Source organism: Artemia sp. Qi Xiang Cuo, chromosome 1 (genome assembly GCF_049724085.1).
Source record: "Artemia sp. Qi Xiang Cuo chromosome 1, ASM4972408v1, whole genome shotgun sequence".
Taxonomy (NCBI): domain Eukaryota; kingdom Metazoa; phylum Arthropoda; class Branchiopoda; order Anostraca; family Artemiidae; genus Artemia; species Artemia sp. Qi Xiang Cuo.
In genome coordinates this window covers 93825522-93843713 of record NC_142794.1, presented here as the reverse complement: position 1 = coordinate 93843713, position 18192 = coordinate 93825522, and the positions used below count along the sequence as shown (strand labels likewise).

General features: G+C 37.3%; 1 protein-coding gene across 2 annotated transcripts in view; it reads right to left on the bottom strand.

The window, feature by feature from the left end:
* Positions 1-18192, bottom strand: part of LOC148956940 (uncharacterized) — an 80538-nt gene that overhangs the window by 18490 nt on the left and 43856 nt on the right. For both annotated transcript variants that reach the window (XM_089096911.1, XM_089096902.1), the window contains 2 exons: positions 15867-16021; positions 3098-3250 (listed from right to left, as the gene is read on the bottom strand). In XM_089096911.1, coding sequence (XP_088953037.1) covers positions 3098-3250; positions 15867-16021 — 308 coding nt within the window. The remainder of the gene's footprint in view (positions 1-3097; positions 3251-15866; positions 16022-18192) is intronic.

The window sequence follows — 18192 nt, the reverse complement described above, 5'->3', positions numbered from 1 at the left end:
TTCCATGTGAATTGCAGGCGTTTAGTACCTTGGTGGCGTGGTTTGTTTTAGAGGTTATTATGATAGGGTTGGCTCGTGAAAAATTTGAATCACCAGATTGAAGTATAATTTTAACCTGAAATTTCTGAATGTGTCTTAAGAATGATGAAAGGAGTGTAAGACAGACAGTCAAATAATGATACTATGGCGTGAATTGCATGGATTAACATGTTCTACAGCTTAAAAGTTAAGGTGGAGGTGTTAAAAAATTTCTGCGGAGGAGCAGAGTGAAAATCTAACATTTACTCAAAGAAATGATATGTTTTAATTAAAAGCCCATCAAAAATACCTCTTAGTATGGTTTAAAGTAATCTCTAATTTCAGCACACCCTCTGGAAAAGATTGTTAGGGGGAACAGCCGTATATTGTCAGGATGGTGTGAAAATTTAAAGGCTTGACTCGAAGAAACGAGGCATTTTCATTAAAAGCCCTCGGAAATACCTCCTTACGGTTCTAATATCATTAATTACTAGGAAATGATTGATAGGGTAATGAGTGCAAGGGGACAGTCAAATAATGGTGTGTAGTCAAATAACAGTCAAAATAATAGGGTAATGGTGTTCTACAGCTTTAAAGTGACATATGGAGTGTTCTTTAACTTTAAAGTGTTCTACAGCGTATATGGAGACTTTAAAGACTTTTTTCGTGGAGGAGGGAAGTGAAAATCTAACATGTAGTCAAAGAAATGATGCGTTTTCATTAAAAAGCTCTTCAAAAATACCTCTTAATATGGTTTAAATATATCTTTAATATCAGCTCGCCCTCTTGGAATGATTATTAGGGGGTGGGGGAAGCCGTATATCACGATGGTGTCAAGTATTTATAGTCTTGGCTCAAAGAAACGAGGAATTTCCATTAGAACCTCTCGGAAATATCCCAATATGGTATAAATTCCATCTAATACCAATCTTGCCGATCTGAAAATAATTGCTAGGATGTATTTTTCTTAAATGCATGGTTTTTTTCTTATACTCTATTCTTTATAAGCTTTTTCACATTTAGTTTTTGTTTGTCGTGTTTTTTAAATGTTTTTTCTTTGTTTTAGTATTGTTGTAAATTTGTTTTAGGTAATAGAAATTGTATTTACAATAGCCTTAAACCTTTAGATTTATCGTTTAGAAGGAATCTTAAATACCTAAGCGTTTATAAAATTTAAGCATCTTGTTGTCTCCTTTCACCTTTATTACTAAAAATACATTAATAGCTAGGCGTAGCATTATTTGGTATCACTCCAATAGATACTCGTATTTTCCGTCTTCGTGTCAATTATCTCAGATATAGGAAACATCTCATTCAAATGAGAATTTCTCTCAACCGCAATAGGTTATTTCTAGAAAGTATTTCTCGAAACGGAATACTGGAAATAGCAGGCTTTTCCTGTCGTCTGGGGTGTTGTTCCATTGGATGGAAATTGACCTTTCGAGTTCTAACGAGGAGAAAGAACTAAAGAAAAAAGAAAGAAAGACAAAAACGCCTTGAAAGTAACACTTTGAACGCTTCAACGAATAATGAAATCCTAGAAAAGTATGTGTGACGGCGATATGTGCACCGCCGTTACGTAAGATGTGCCCCGTCATTACGTAAGGTTTGCCTTGCCTTTACGTAAGATGTGCGCCGTCCTCACATAATACCAAGGTGTGAACCGTCATTACGCAAGACCCATGTGTTTGCCGTGCTCAGTTACAATCGGGGATTCCCATGGGTTCCTGAAGTCTAGCTTGTCACACACAATGGCGTTATCCATATTACACCTAGTCACGGGTATCCTGGGTGTCTTCCAAAAAACAATAGACTCTAGACTCGTATATGAGGCTTCTATTTATACTGGGTTGAAGGGGGGATAATACAGAGATCTGGGTGTCTTCCAGAAAATAATAAACTTTACAACAAAATTAGCTACGAATCGAGAGAAAATGGCGTCGGATATTGGTCGTAGGGGCTGTTGTGGAATCCTAAGGAAAAGGGAGGGAATGTAATGGGAATCATGCCAGCTGAAAATAGGGTATCGTGGAAATCATATGGGAAACTTTTACGGGTGTTGTGATGTCATAGGGCTCTCATGGGAATCCTATGCTAATTTCCTATGGGTGTCGTGGAAATCCTATGCTAATTTCCTATAGGTATCATTGAAATCCTATGTTAATTCTCCTATGGGTGTCGTGGAAATCCTCCGCTAATTTCTTATGGGTGTCATGGAAATCCTATGTTAGTTTCCTATGGGTGTCATGGAGTTTGGAACCCTCTCACTACTCCCATTCTAGAAAAACCATAAATCTTAATAATTGGAAACTATTTTAGCCTATAGCCCTTGCCCCGAGGGCTGTGAAAGGGGGGTGGGTTCATCTCCAATGACATAGTTAGTGGACCTTTCAAATGTGATTAAAAAATGGCCATCTCAGAATTTTGATTGGATGTGTTTGGGGAAATGATAAGGGTGGAGGAAGGCGGGATGGATGCCCTCCAATCACTTTTAACTATTAAATGGGCAATACCACTTATAATTTACAATCCAATGACCACCCTCCGGAGTTTATGTAACCACCCAATTCCATAAGAACCTTATATGCCCCCGGGGCATAGCTTACAGCCCTTGCCCTGAGGGCAGTGGGGGATTCTCGTCTTCAGAGACATAATTAGTGGACCTTTCAACTACGCTGAACAAATGGCTATCTTAAATTTTGGATTGAATGTATTTGGGGAAATGATGAGTGTGGTGGGGACACTAGAGCTTGCATATATATATATATATATATATATATATATATATATATATATATATATATATATACACACACATATATATATATATATATATATATATATATATATATATATATATATATATATATATATATATATATATATATATATATATATATATATATATACACATATATATATATATATATATATATATATATATATATATATATATATATATATATATATATATATATATATATATATATATATATATATATATATATATATATATATATATATATATATATATAGAAGATGGGCATATACACATAAATTGTCAGATCATTATACGTACAGAATTTAAGCCATTGAGCTGGTATTGATTGTCTTTTGTCGAAAGGAAATCTTTTTTTGCGGACTCGTCAACCCCTCTTACATCTGCGTCAACCCCTCTTACATCTGGGTAACTTGTCGTTTTGCGACGACGGATAGATACCATAGGCATAGACTGAAAAAAAAAAGATACATGACTAAAGTTTGTAGTAATTTTTTTTCATATTGACAACCACGATACCAACAAGCTAAAAAAAAATATTTCCTTAAAGTATATTCTACAGCTCAAGATTGTTTCCTTATAGGCAAGTTTTCTCTGTGTACTATGACGGTAAAAATATTTTACTATTGCTGGTGAACAAAAATCTGAACAGCAAAAACATCTGGTTAAGCACAAAGATCAGAAGACAACATTAATTGAAATAAAATTAACCAAATAAATATAATATCTTATTCTTAAGAACGCATAAGGGCTTAACACGCATTAAAAATGTATAGAACAAAGTAGTTAGCAATTACAGTCAACATACAATGAAAAACTTTGCAAGTTTCAACTTTGCAAGCCTCTCAATTACTCGAAGCAACGCTTGCAACACTTTAAAAAATAAGCAGAAGTACTTCATTTTGTTGATTGTACCATCATATACACTGAAACCAAATTATGTTCGAACAGAAAAAATGAAACCATTTGAAACAAAAAAAATTAAACCATTTTTTTTTTTGTTCTTTTCTGAAGGTTATAAGATAACAGTCTCTCTTCATATCTTCTAAGTATAGTCGTTATTATCCATGGGTGCCCATAGGCTGAATTTTAGGGGGGGGGCCTACCTGGTCTAATCGGCCCTTCCAGCGCTGTATAATTTAAATCTCAAGAAAAAATATCATAGGCAACGCGATAGCGCTGCCTAAGTAAAGGGAATATGGGCACAATATATTGTTTTGTTCTTATAGGGCACTTCTTATAGAAAAAAAGTCATAGAAAATTCAAAAAGATCTTGTGGTAGGAAGCTCCCCCTCCCCCACGTCAATCACTTCTCCAAACACACCCAATCAAAACTTTGAGACAGCCATTTTGTTCAGCGTAGTTTAAAGGTCCGGAAATTATGACTTTGCGAATGATACCCCCCCCCCCCAACCCTTAGAGCAAGGGCAGTAAGGTATGTCCCGAGGGCATTTAAGGTATTTATGGAAACGGTGTGTCTTATATACTTTGGAGGGGGCTCATTCGATTGGAAATCAGAAGTTGAAGAGGCATTTTTAAGAGTCAAGTTTATCGGAGGGCAGCTATACCCTCCCACATCATATTTCTCCAGATACATCAGATAGAAATTTTAAGATAGCCATTTTTTCAAAAATATTCCAAAGATCTCAAAACATGGATTTTGGGGTTGACACAACCCCCCCAAGTATGGGGGTAAGGGTTTTAAGTTGTACCCCGGGGGATGTAAGGTTATTATGAAGAGGTGGTTTTGTGAACTTTAGAGAAGGCGTATTTGATTGGAAATGCATAGTTCTAGTTCCATTTTAAGAGTCAAACGTGATGGAGAGAAAATAGCCCCCCCCTCCCTTATATCATCTTTTCCCCAAACACGGTCGATCGAAATTGGGAGAAAGTCATTTTGTAGCCACTAGTCCAAAGAGAATATAACAATGTCTGCAGTAATAAAATATAATAAATATTTAGGTGGACGTTGAACTAAATGAAACAAACTATGAGCATGTGGACTTTCAAAAAGGTGACAAAGCAATATCTCAAGAACAAATTATAGTATCAAGTTAGATTTTTAAGAGTAAATTGTGGGGGATCTTTAACTAGCCAGAAGGCACTATGTGTATATTCTTAGTACTACAACTACAGTTACTGTAACTAATGACGCTAAGAGTATTAAGGTGAAATTTCTAGGAAGTGTTTAGTGGGCGTTCCAACTAAACGAAAAAACTGTATACATGCAGATTTTCAAAAAGGTATATAAGCAATATCATAGGCACCACCACTCTATAATAGCTAGAAATATCATTGAAACATTTAAAGAAGCTAATTCGATTCAAAATTAAAACTTCTAGGGTCCTTTCTAAGAGTAAAAACAGATTGGAGGGCAATCAGCCCGTCTCTCAAGCCGATTTATTTCCCAAACACGTCAGTCAAAATTTTGAGACAGCTATTTTGTTCAGCATAGTAGAACGGTCCAGCAACTATGTCTTTAGGGATATTGGGTATGTCAAGCCCCCACAATTATGCAATTGGCCCATTATGCTATATAACTTAATACTACTTTAAAACTAAATCAAAAGGCATTTGTGTTTGCGGTTGCCAATAAAACACTTCGGAAATATATCGAGAACAACTGGGGGTGTTAAGTTGAAGCTTTTGGGGCGACTACTATTACTATTTCTGCTCTTACATTTTAAATAAATAAATATATTGTAAGTGTATCTAGATTGTCAAAGAGCATAGATAGAATCTTTTGGGAATGATACTAAATTTTTTTTTTTCAGGTCAACTTGAGGAGATATAAAATAAAATTAAAAAATACTGTTTGTGTCCGGATTAAAAATTGTTGAAAAGGTTTCTCCCAATATACAAATAGCAAGCCAAACTATGGATTCTTATAGAAAAAAAACGAAAAGATATAAAATATTATTTTTTTTATGCAAATGACTTTGTCAATAAGACCACGAATGCGTGTTAACGTGTTTTTTTCCCCGGGGATCATTGTTTCGATCCAATGGTTCTAGAATATCGGGAGAAGGCTCATTCTAACGGAAATTAAAAGTTCTAGTGCCCTTTTTAAGTGACCAAGAAATTGGAAGGCAAGTAAGCCCCATCCCACGCCCCTTTTTTGCAACATCGTCCGATCAAAATTGTGAGAAAGTAATTTTGTTCAACATAGTTGAAAGGTCAAATAACCATGAATTTGGAGATATCGTGACCCCCCTCAGTCCCTGGGGTAAGGTCTTGAAGTTACAACATTTGCCCATTGTTTACGTATAGCATTTGTTATTGGGAAGTATGTATACATTTTTCGGGCAGAGGAACGAATTATCTGCTTTTGGGATCTTCCACGGGGAGAATCTTCCATGGGAGGAGAAGTTTCCAGGGAGTAAAGTTTTCAGGGGAAATTCTACACTAGGGGAATTTTCCAGAAATCCTATACAAAATTCGTCTCGTTATTTGCTTTCTCTTTGCCAACTAAATTTTAGGCGTGGAGTTGTTAAGGGTAATTGTCCGGGGTATATTTTCACCAGGATTGGGCTGTTTAGGGAATAAATCCGTGAGGAGGAGGGATTTTGCCATGGAGCTGCAGCCAGATTTCCTTGCATTATATAAAAAAACGATCAAAATTTAAATAAAAAAGTTTTTCTCAACTGGAAATAATAAGCAACATTAAAACTTAAAACGAACAGAAATTATTACGTATGTGAAGGGGGTTCCTCTTCCTCAATACCTTGCTCTTCACTCTAAAGTTTGAATTCTGTCCCAATTCTTTAAGAAAGACTCCTGAAACACTGTGTTCGTTTAGTTAGAACAATAAGAAGCTTTATTTACGAGTTCTAGAAAAATTTTAGCGTAAAAAGCGAGGTATTGAGGAAGAGCAATCCCATCATATACGCAATAATTTCTGTTGGTTTTAAGTTTTAATGTTGCTTCTTGCTTTTAGTTGAAAAACTTTTTTTTTTCTATTTAATACTCAACTTCTCCAGATTATTAAATCGCAGCAAAGCCAATAAAATTAACGAAAATATAAAAAGCTCAATAAGAAGCCATAAGAAAATGAAGGGGTAGAGGAACACGGAGGAAGGAAAAGAAATTTTAAGAGGGCTAAGAAAAAGGGGTGTCGAATTAAGGAGATTTAATGACATTATAATGGACTTGGAAGGGTTTACTTCCATGCTTAAGTCTAATGCATCATTTGTAAGTTCATTGAGGATACTGTTAAGGCTGTTCAATAGATTTATATATCAGATTTAAACGATAGTGAGGTTACTAACAAATTTGGCGTAACACTATAACCTCAGCCAGAGTCAACCAAGCTTCATATGGGTACGTGAAGAGATGTGGGGAAGGTAAGCAGGATGGGTGTGCGAAAGTACATGATGGCTGACCCCCCCCATAGCACTTCCTGGCTAAAGGACAACGAAACAGAGGTCAGCACCTCTGGTTTGGACCTTGAGGGTCTAGTGCCGTCATACTTATTTACATACTTATAGATTAACAAATTTCCATGTGTCGGGGAATTCCTTAGCGAGGCTAAGATGAGGGGATCTATGAGACTGCCGTTGCAAAATCGATACTAGACGGGAGAGATTTAAATAAAGATTGAGATATTTTACTAGTTGTGATTTGTGATGTATTTGATAAGAAAAACCAACAATTTTAAGAGGGAGTGTAATAGCACTGCTTAAACAAAGAGTGATATAGCCTACACGTAACATAATTTCTTTTCCAAAATCCAATTTATATGAAAGGATCGCCGTTAAAGCTTGAGAGAAGGCTCAATTGATTAGAAAATGAAAGTTCTAGTGCCTTTTTCTTAGAGTCAAAAGTCAGTATAGGGTAACAGATCCTTCTCCCACGCCTTCTTAAACAACTAATCTTCCCCTCAACCACAACAGACACCCAATCAAAATTTTGAAATTGCCATTTGCTCAAAATAGTTAAGAAGTACCTTTTAAAAAAATCAGAAGAAGCTTTGCGCATCCAGGTTGTCAAAATGGTGTATCTGCAGTGTTTCAGGAGCAGGTAAGGGTACTTGGTTAAAATCTTTCAGGGAATGTTGAAGGGGGCTGTTGAACTAAGTGGCTGAGGCTAATAAGTTGAATTTCTTCAATAAAGTTCAGAGGAACTTACAGCCAAATTGAAAAACACTATGTGTCTCCAGGTTGTCAAAATGGCGAATCTACCAAACTTAAGGAACGGCTGAAGGCGGTAGGTAAAAAAAGCTTCAGGGAATGATGAGAGGGATAAAGAACTAAATTAAAAGGAAATATTTGTACCAAGTTGCCAAAGTGGTAGGGTTGCAACTCCTGAATGACCACGGTTATTAAGTTGTAGCTTTGGTATCTACTTTAAGACACTATGTGAGACAATGTTGCCACCCTGTCCTGGAAAAATTTACTAAACCTGAGAGAAAAAATTTACTAAATCGAATCTGTTTTTATTAAATGCTAAAGAAAATTTTCCGCGTACAGCTACCGGCGCACGTGTACCAAAAAGCATCTAATTTTACAATAGGAGGATAATCAATAGGATTTTGGTATCTACTTTAAGACATTATATGAGACAGTGTTGCCACCCTGGCCTCGAAGAATTTACTAAATCTGAGAGAAAAATTTACTAAATCGAATCTGTTTATATTAAATGCTAAAGAAAATTTTGCGCGTACAGCTACCGGCGCACGTGTAACAAAAAGCATCGAATCTTACAATAGGAGGATAATCAATAGGATTTTTACAATCTTTTTTCCTTTTTTCTTATTTTTTCTCTTTTCCTCTTATCTCTAGCTTCTCCTTTTTTCTTTCGTTTTCCTTCAAATAAACCTATGCTGTCACTTGTCACTCGAATTTTATTTAATTTTGTTTTAATTAAAACTACAGATGTCGCTGCATAGGCTGACAACATCAATTTGTTGGAGTTGAGGGAAGTGGAATATTTCTTTTCCCTAAAAAGCGTGGAGCTACTTCTGATTGGTTGAGGGTAGGAGTTGGCTTGTGCAGAACAGAGGCAGTATCCACCCTGAAAGGTTTTTTTATGATTCCTTCATAAGTCTGTAACTAGACTATTTTCGTACAATAGGGGTCGGTCACGACAGTCGGAGAAAGAGAAACAACAAACTGCTGAGAATTTTCATCGGTCGGTAAATTACTGTCAGGTTTCCTCAAATCAATTCTTGCAGACTTGACTGAGACGGATAACTGTTGTCCATTTGCGCCTGCAAGAAGTAAATTCAAAAGGGCAACAGTTGTCTCACCGCTGCCCTCCAATCCCTTTCGACTATTAAAAATGGCACTAGCCATTTGAGTTTCCAATCGAATGAGCTCTTTTTAAAGTTTCTACGACAACGATTTCTATAAAGACCTTATTGCCCCAAGGGCATAACTTAAAACATTGCCCTGATGGTTGTGTGTGTGTGGGGGGGGGGTGGGGGGTGGGTGGGTTGTCATTCTGAAAGACCTAATTTTCAAAGCGTTCAACTACGTTGAACAAAATGGCTATCTCAAAATTTTAATTGGGTGTGTTTGGGGAATTGGTGGGCGTGAGAGGGGGGTTAGTTGCCCTCCAATCACTTTCAACTATTAAAAAGGGCACTATCTCTTTCAATTTTTATTGAATGAGCCCTTTTTAAGTTTCTATGACAACACTTTCTGTCAAAACCTTATTTGCCACAAGGACATAACTTACAACCCTTGCCCTTAGGACTGTGGGAGGAGTGTCATCTTCAAAGACATAATTTCTGGACCTTTAAACTACTTTGAACAAAATGGCTGTATCAAAATTTTGATTGGACGTGATTGGGGAAGTGATGGGCGTGAGAGGGGGGCTAGTTACCCTCCAGTCACTTTCGAACATTAAAAAGGGCACTAGATCTTTCCATTTGTAATCGAATGAGCCCTTTTTGAAGTTTCTAAGACCACGCTTTCTATAAGCACTTTATATACCCTCAGGGTATAACTTACAACCCTTGCCCCTACGGGTGTGAAAGGGTGGTCATCCACAAAGACCTAATTTTCAGAACTTACAACTACGTTGAACAAAATGACTATCTCAAAATTTCGATTGGATGTGTTTGGGGAAATTATGAGCCTGAGAGGGGGGGGGGGTTAGTTATCCTCTGATCACTCCAGAATATTAAATAGGGCACTAGCCCTTTCACTTTCCAATCGAATGAGCTCTTTTAGAAGTTTTTACGATAATACTTTATATAAATCCTTATATGCCCCCAGTGAATAACTTACAACCCTTGCCCTGACGGCTGTGGGGGAATTTTCATCCTCTAGGACATAATTTCTGAACCTTTCAACTACGTTGAACAGAATGGTTACCTCAAAATTTGGATTAGATGTGATTGGGGAAGTGATGGGCGTGAAAGGGGTGTTAGTTGCCCTCCAACTACTTTCGACTGTTAAAAAGGACACTACCTCTTTCTATTTCCAAGAAAACGATCCCTTTTAGAAGTTTCTACGACAAAACTTTCTATAAAAACCTTATATGTCCCCAAGGTATAACTTACATCCTCAAAGACCTCATTTCCAGAACTTTCAACTACGTTGAACAAAATGGCTATCTCCAAATTTTGATTGGATGTGTTTTGGGAAATGGTTTGCGTGAGACGGGGGTTAGTTACCCTCCAATCGCTTTCGACTATTAAAAAGAGCACTAACCCTTTCAATTTTCAATCGAATTAGCATTTTTTAAGTTTCTACGGCAACACTTTCTATAAAACCCTCATATGCCCAAGGGCGTAACTGACAACACTTGCCTTGATGTCTGTGGGAGGTGTGTCACCCTAAAAGACATAATTTTCGGACCTTTCAACTATGTTGAACAAAATGGCTATCTCAAAATTTTTATTGGATGTATTTGGGGAAATGGTGGGCGTGAGAGGGGGGTTAGTTGCCCTCCAATATCTTTAGACTATTAAAATGGGCACTAGGTCTTTCAATTTCCAATAGAATGGTCCTTTTTTGAAGTTTCCACGACAAGGCTTTCTTTAAAAGCCTTAAATGCCCCCAGGATATATCTTACAACCCATGCCCTGAGGTCTGTGGGGGGAATGTCATCCTCAAAGACATTATTTCTGGACCTCTCATCTACGTGGTACAAAATGGCCATCTCAAAATTTTGATTGGATGCCTTTGGGGAAATGGTGGGTGTGAGAGGGGTGTTAGTTTTCCTCCAATCACTTTTGATATATTAAATAGAGCACAAGTACTTCCAATTTTAAATTGAAAGAGCCCTTTTTGAACTTTCTACGACAAAGATTTCTGTAAACACCTTATTTGCTGCAGGGCATAACATTACAATCCTTACCCTGAGGGCTGTGGGGGGAGTGTAATCATCAAAGACAAATTTCCTGACCTTTCAACTACGTTGAACAAAATAGCTATCTCAAAATTTTAATTGGATGTGTTTGGGGAAGTGGTGGGCGTGAGAGGAAGTGGTGGGGTTAGCTGTCCTCCAATCACTATCGACTATTATAAAGGGCATTATCCCTTTCAATTTGTAATCGAATGAGCCCTTTTTGAAGTTTCTGTGACAACGCTTTCTTTAAAAACCTTATATGCCCCCAGGGAATAACTTAAAACCCTTCCCCTGAGGGCTGTGGAAGGTTATCATCCTCAAAGACCTAAATCCCATAACCTTCGACTACGTTGAACAAAATGGCTATCTCAAAATTTTGATTGGATGTGTTTGGGGAAATGATGGGCATGAGAGAGGGTTTGTTGCCCTCTAATCATTTTCAAACATTGAAAAAGGCTCTAGCCCTTTCAATTTACAATCGAATGAGCCCTTTTTGAAGTTTCTACGAGAACACTTTCTACTAGAACCTTATATGCCGCAAGGGCATAACTTACAGCCCTTGCCCTGAGGGCTATGGGGGATTGTAATCCTCAAAAACAAATATCCCGACCTTTCAACTATGTTGAACAAAATGGCTATCTCAAATTTTTGATAGGGTGTGTTTGGGGAAATGGTGGGCGTGAGAAGGGGGTTAGTTGCCCTCCAATCACTTTCAAATATTAAAAAGGGCACTAGCCCTTTCAATTTCCAATCAAATGAGCCCTTTTTGACGTTTCTACGACAACGCTGTCTATAAAAACCTTATATGGGAATAACTTGAAACCCTTGCCTTTAGGGCTGTGGAGGGTTATCATCCTAAAAGACCTAATTCCCAGGACCTTCTATTACGTTGAACAAAATGGCTATCTCCAAATTTTCATTGGATGTGTTTCGGGAAATGGTCGGCTTGAGAGGGTGGTTAGTTGCCCTCCAATTGTTTTCGACCATCGAAAAAGGCTCTAGCGCCTTCAATTTACAATCGAATGAGTCCTTTTTGAAGTTTCTGCGAGAACACTTTCTATAAGAACCTTGTATGCCCCAAGGGCATAACTTACAACCCTTCCCCTGAGGGCTCTTGGGGGGAGTGTTATTCTCGAAGATGTAATTTCCGCATCTTCCAACTACGTTGAACAAAATGGCTATATATTAATTTTGACTGGATGTATTTGGGGAAATGGTGGGCTGAGAGGGGGTTAGTTACCCTTCAATCATTTTCGACTATTAAAAAAGGTACTAGCCTTTTGATTTTCCAATAGAATGAGCCCCTTTTAAAGTTTTTACGACAACGATTCCTATAAACACCTTATCTGTCCCAAGGGCATAACTTAAAACCCTTGCCCTGAGGGTTGTGTTTGTGTGTGTGTGAAGGGGGGGGGGTATCAGCCTCAAAGGCCAAATGTCCATAACTTTCAACGACGTTGAACAAAATGGCTATCTCAAAATTTTGATTGGATGTGTTTGAGGAAATGGTGGGCATGAGAGAGGGGTTAGCTGCTCTCCAATCACTTTCGACTATTAAAAATGGTACTAGCCATTTCAATTTCCAATCGAATATGCCCTTTTTGAAGTTTCTACGATAACACTTTCTACAAATACCCTATATGCCCCATGGGCATAACTTAAAACACTTGCCCCGCGGGTTGTGGGGGGGGGTTTCATCCTGAAAGACCTAATTTCCAAACCTTTCAACTGCACTGAACAAAATGGCTGTCTCAATATTTGGTTGGATGTGTTTGAGGAAATGGTGGGCGTCAGAGGGGGTTAGTTGCCCTCCAATCACTTTCAACTGTCATCCTCAAAGACCTTATTTCTAGAACGCCCAAGTACGTTGAACAAAATGACTATCTCAAAATTTTGATTGGATGTGTTTGGGGAAATGGTGGGCATGAGAGGGGGTTTGATTGCCCTTCAATCATTTTCGACCATCGAAAAAGGGTCTAGCCCTTTCAATTTCCAATCCAATGAGCACTTTTTGAAGTTTCTACGAGAACGCTTTTTATAAGAACCTTATATGCCCCCAAAACATAAATTACAACCCTTGCCCTGAGGGCTGTTGGGGGTTGTCATCCTCAAAGACCTAATTTCAGGAACTTTCATCTACGTTGAACAAAATGGCTGTCTCAAAATTTTGATTGGATGTGTTTGAGGAAATGGTGGGCGCAAGAGGTGGGTTAGTTTCCCTCCAATCCCTTTCGACTACTAAAAAAGCACTAACCCTTTCAATTTCCAAGCGAATGAGCCATTTTTGAAGTTTCTACGACAATGCGTTCTATAAAAACCTTGTATGCCACTTCGTATTATTTACAACCCTGGCTTTGAGGGCTATGGGGAGATTTCACCCTCAAAGATATTATTTCCAGGCTTTTTAACTACGTCAAACAAAATGGCGATCTCAAAATTTTGATTGGATGTGTTTGGGGAGATGGTGGGTGTGAGAGGGGTGTTAGTTTTTCTTCAAATCACTTTACACTATTAAAAAGAGCACAAGCCCTTCGAATTTCCAATCGAATGAGCCCTTTTCAAGGTTTCTACGACAACTCTGTCAATACGAAGTTCCCTGGTCTAAACAAAAAAAAAAATAATAATACATTGTGCCAACATCGTTCTTCACTTAGGCAGCGCTATTGCGCTGCCTGTGATTGAGCTTTAAAAATAAATTTGGTACATAATAGTATTCATTTACCGGGTGAAATTTAAGAAACCTACTAAGACCAATATATTGTATTGAAAATATACGAAAACCAAAAGAAAACTTGAAATCTTAAGATATTAAAACTTGAGACCGGACAAAAACCTTTTAAATTGAATTAAATAGACATTTGTCCAAAGTACTAAAAAGTTTACTTATACCAGTACTTAAAGGAATAAATACAAAAAAGGTAAAAATTTTTATATAGCTTCTAGATGAAGAGCAAGAACATTAGATTAAAAAGCAATGAAAAAATAGTGACAACATGTTTATGCTGCGATGATTATGACAGTTAGGACTAAACCCAGTCCTTTTTCCTGCTTACCTCATTTGTAAAAAGAAATAACTAAAAAGATGCACGTTTTGATGCAAAATCTTGTATCTCATTAAAGACAACAACATCGAATAGGCATTTACTTAATAATTCACCAATTATTTCTCGGTAATCACTTTAAACATGATCAAGGCTTAATATAGTATTCCCTAATCAGAGAAATTGAATGGCATTTACGCTGCCTATAATATTTCCACGTGTCTTTCATACCTTTTCCTAGATATCATTTGGACCGCTTGGCCACAAGAGATTTTTGCCTTTACAGATTTTATCTTTTTTAGTTTTGTTATATTTTGTGTATAAATATTAGTTTAACGAGATACCAAGATTTGTAAATACAGGAGATATAAAGGATTCAATAGAGACGAAAAAAACACGTTGGAAGAAAAAGTAAATATTAAAATTTAAAACTTCAAGAACGGCTTTTCTAGAGTTTTTTCTCCAGAAACTGTTTTTCTAGAGGTTTTGAATTTGATAACTACTACTACTAACAACTCACCGCAGCACTGATTCGCCTGAGGCCAAAATAACTACGCACGCTCCTCTCCATTCCCATCTATTCAAAGCCTCCCTTTTTAGACCCTCCCAGGAAGTTCCCATTTCCTTTAAATATTTCTTTATGATGTTCTCTCACCCCAGACGAGGACAAGGTTCTTTCCGTTTAGCCCTATACGGTAGACGGAAAAGAACAATTTTCGGCCCTCTGTCATCCTTTATCCGCACAACGTGCCATAGCCATCTCAACCTTTCTTTCATTATAGCCCTAGAAAGCGGCATTGAACAATATTTTTCGTACAGCCTACTGCTTGAAATACGGTCAATCAGCCGGGTATCCAGAACAATGCGTAGTCAATTTCTCTCGAAAACTTCTAGCAAATCTTCATCCGCTTTTCGGAGCGCCCATGCTTCAGAGCACTATTTGACCACTGTCAACACTGTAGCTTCTTATATTCTAATCTTGGTTTGCAGACTTATCTTCCACCAATCAATTACCTTATCAATCTTTCTGTTACCGAACGTCACCTCTTCATCTTCACTTATTCCTAGCCTTAGTGACTTAGTATTCTTAACATTAATTTTCAAACCTATTTTAGCACCCTGAACTCGCAAAACCTCTAAAAGTTCATTATTTTGCTCACACTTTCATTTAGGACGCTTAAATTATCAGCATAATCGAAGTCCAGGGGAGTTTTTACTTCCCATTTAATTCCGTGGTCTCTCATTGTCTTTCCTGTGCTCCTTAAGACGAAGTCCATCAAAATGATCCATATAAAGGGGGATACCATACAATCCTGCATAACCCCTGAGAATATCACTTTTTTTGCAAAATTGAAAAATCTGATTTCCGATTGGGAAAATTACCAAAATTTTTGTAAGAAGAATTATATCTCAGTGCATTTACACACAAATCCCTTCCTAAATAAAGGTCTGATTATATAGGTCTGACTGGTATTCAAAATATATACAATAATTCTATACAGGAGTCCGAGAATTTTAATAATAAGCATCTTAGCTCATCTAGTAGGCATCTTTATGCTAAAAAGGCTTATGTAGAAACTTGTGTGCAAAGTTTTACCTTACGATTTAAATTTTGTGATTATTAAGAATTTTGCTTCTCGTGTCAACAAAACCAGGAAAAAGCAACGTAAGTAGCCTCAAGACCAAACCTAAAAAGCCCCACGGAAACTATAAGGAAACTGTCATATCACTTCTCTCTTATTATCTTCTGACTCTGTATCCACATCGGCAATTAAGCTTGATGATGGCTCAAATTCTTCCCCATTTATATCTTCTTCCGTCTTTTCTAGCAAGTCTAAAGGTACAAACATATCTGTTGTATTTTCTTCACCAGTGCCATTAGTATCTACAAGACAAAAACAGTTAGGTTACAGTACATTATGTATCAACTATTTTCTTTCGGGAGATATCCACCTACTTATATATAGAATAGAATGGCAACAATATAGAATCACTGGTCGTAAGAACTTAGGGAAGGAATAATTGTAAAAAAAACTGACAGGTGAAGACGGATCGTCATTTGAAGCACGTTCAGGTAAGTATCTTTTTTTGTATTAGTTAGGTTTGTTACAAAAACAATTTTATAGAAAGTTTGAAAAATACCTAAAAACCCACAATAATGGTGTTAGATCAAAATAAAAACTCCACCCTTGGAACCAACACAGCCAAAACCCATTTAGAAGAACTAAAGTTCCCCATCTTCTGCAACAAAGAAAATCCCCTTTCGCTAGCAGTTGTCATGGGTCTCCCTTTTTTAATCTTGTTTATTCTTTCTTCATCGCTCGTAAGGCACCGAAATATCATAGAAAGATGCTTAAGGGCTTCTTTGAAAGCTGATTTTTTATAGTTACGTTATTTTTCAAACTATAAAAAAATAACATTGAAATAAAGGGCAAGTTTTATCATTAACTGCATCTTTAAATTAGAAGATGGTCTAACACACGTACATTTTGACGAGATAATATATGATACACTTCTGTTAGGAAGTTGCTTCTTTGGGGTAGGATACCATATTTGATTGACTCCGCTGCCTCATTCTCTTTGTTTCAATCTTTACTATGTTCAAATGACCGGTTCCAATGTTTCCAATGTTCCAATGTTTTGTTGTCCGTGAACCTATTTTCATTGAAGTGCTCGTAATGGTTGTTGTTTACTGTCAGTGTCAGTGATGCTGCATGGCTGTAAGACCTGGCCATGAAATACCTCATAAGTTTGTTATTTGGATATATTCAGTCATAAATAACTTTGGTATATCTTTAAGCTTAGATGATCAACGAAAGTCAACACCGATACCATCCATAGTACAGCTGGAAGCTGGCGCCCATATCAAATGTCATGAAATACAGACGGCTCCTGTGGTTTTGCCACGTATTACGACACCCTGAAGACACAATTTCTGTAATGTCTCCTGTTGCCGTCATGGAAGAAGCAAGCCGGAGTTCAAAAGTGAACGTGGCTATCCAACATCAGATCCGATATGGATCCACTTGGCGGGCTAAGGAAATACGGCAGATAATAGGACTGAGAGTGGCTGTATATTGTCGAGCCATCAGCTGCGGACAGACCCTGCTGAAGCCAAAAATGTTACCAGATCTCAAATGTCATGATTTGAATGAATGAATGATTTTTATTACCCATCTTTAGCAATACAAAAAAGTAAAATGGAGTAGAGAAAATATGAAAAGAAAACAACAAAACACATCGAACAAACGAACAGCTTAAATTAATACTTCAATAACTAAAAAAAAAAAAAACCAATGGACAAACTATTTACATAAAAAGACAACCATTACACATTACTGACTATAGCTTCAAACATGCTATGCAAACAACTTAGAACGTTAAACAAGTGAAAGTCTTGCCATCTTAGCTTCCGTGGAATATTTAAATATTAGATATAATAAGCAGCGCAATCACGCTGCCTAAGTAAAGAACGATGATGGCAGAATGTATTACTTTTTTTTCCATCCCAGGGCAGTTCGTATCGAAGGAGTTGTCATAGACACTTCGAAAAGGGCTTACTCGATTGGAAATTGGAATGGCTAGTGCCCTTTTTAATAGTCAAAAGTAATTGGAAGGCAACTAGCACCCCTTCCACGCCCAACATTTCCCCAAACACATCAAATCAAAATTTTGAGATAGCCATTTTGTTCAGCGTACTTGATTTCCCGATAGAAATTATGTTTTTGAAGAAGAAACACCCCCAAAGCCCCCAGGGCAAGGGTTGTAAGTTATGCCCTGGGGGCATGTAAGATTTTTATAGAAAGTGTTGTCGTAGAAACTTCAAAAAAGGTTTATTCGATTGGAAGTTCAAAGGGCTAGTGCTCTTTTGATTGTTGAAAGTAATTGGAAGGCAACTACCCTCCTCTCACACCTAACATTCCCCCCAAACGTTTTTGGGGGACTTCGTATCGAATTTAATTTTTTCCCATACCAGGGCCTTCGTATCGAAGGAGTTATTGTAGAAACTTCGAAAAGAGCTCATTCGATTGGAAATTGGAATAGCTTGTGCCCCTT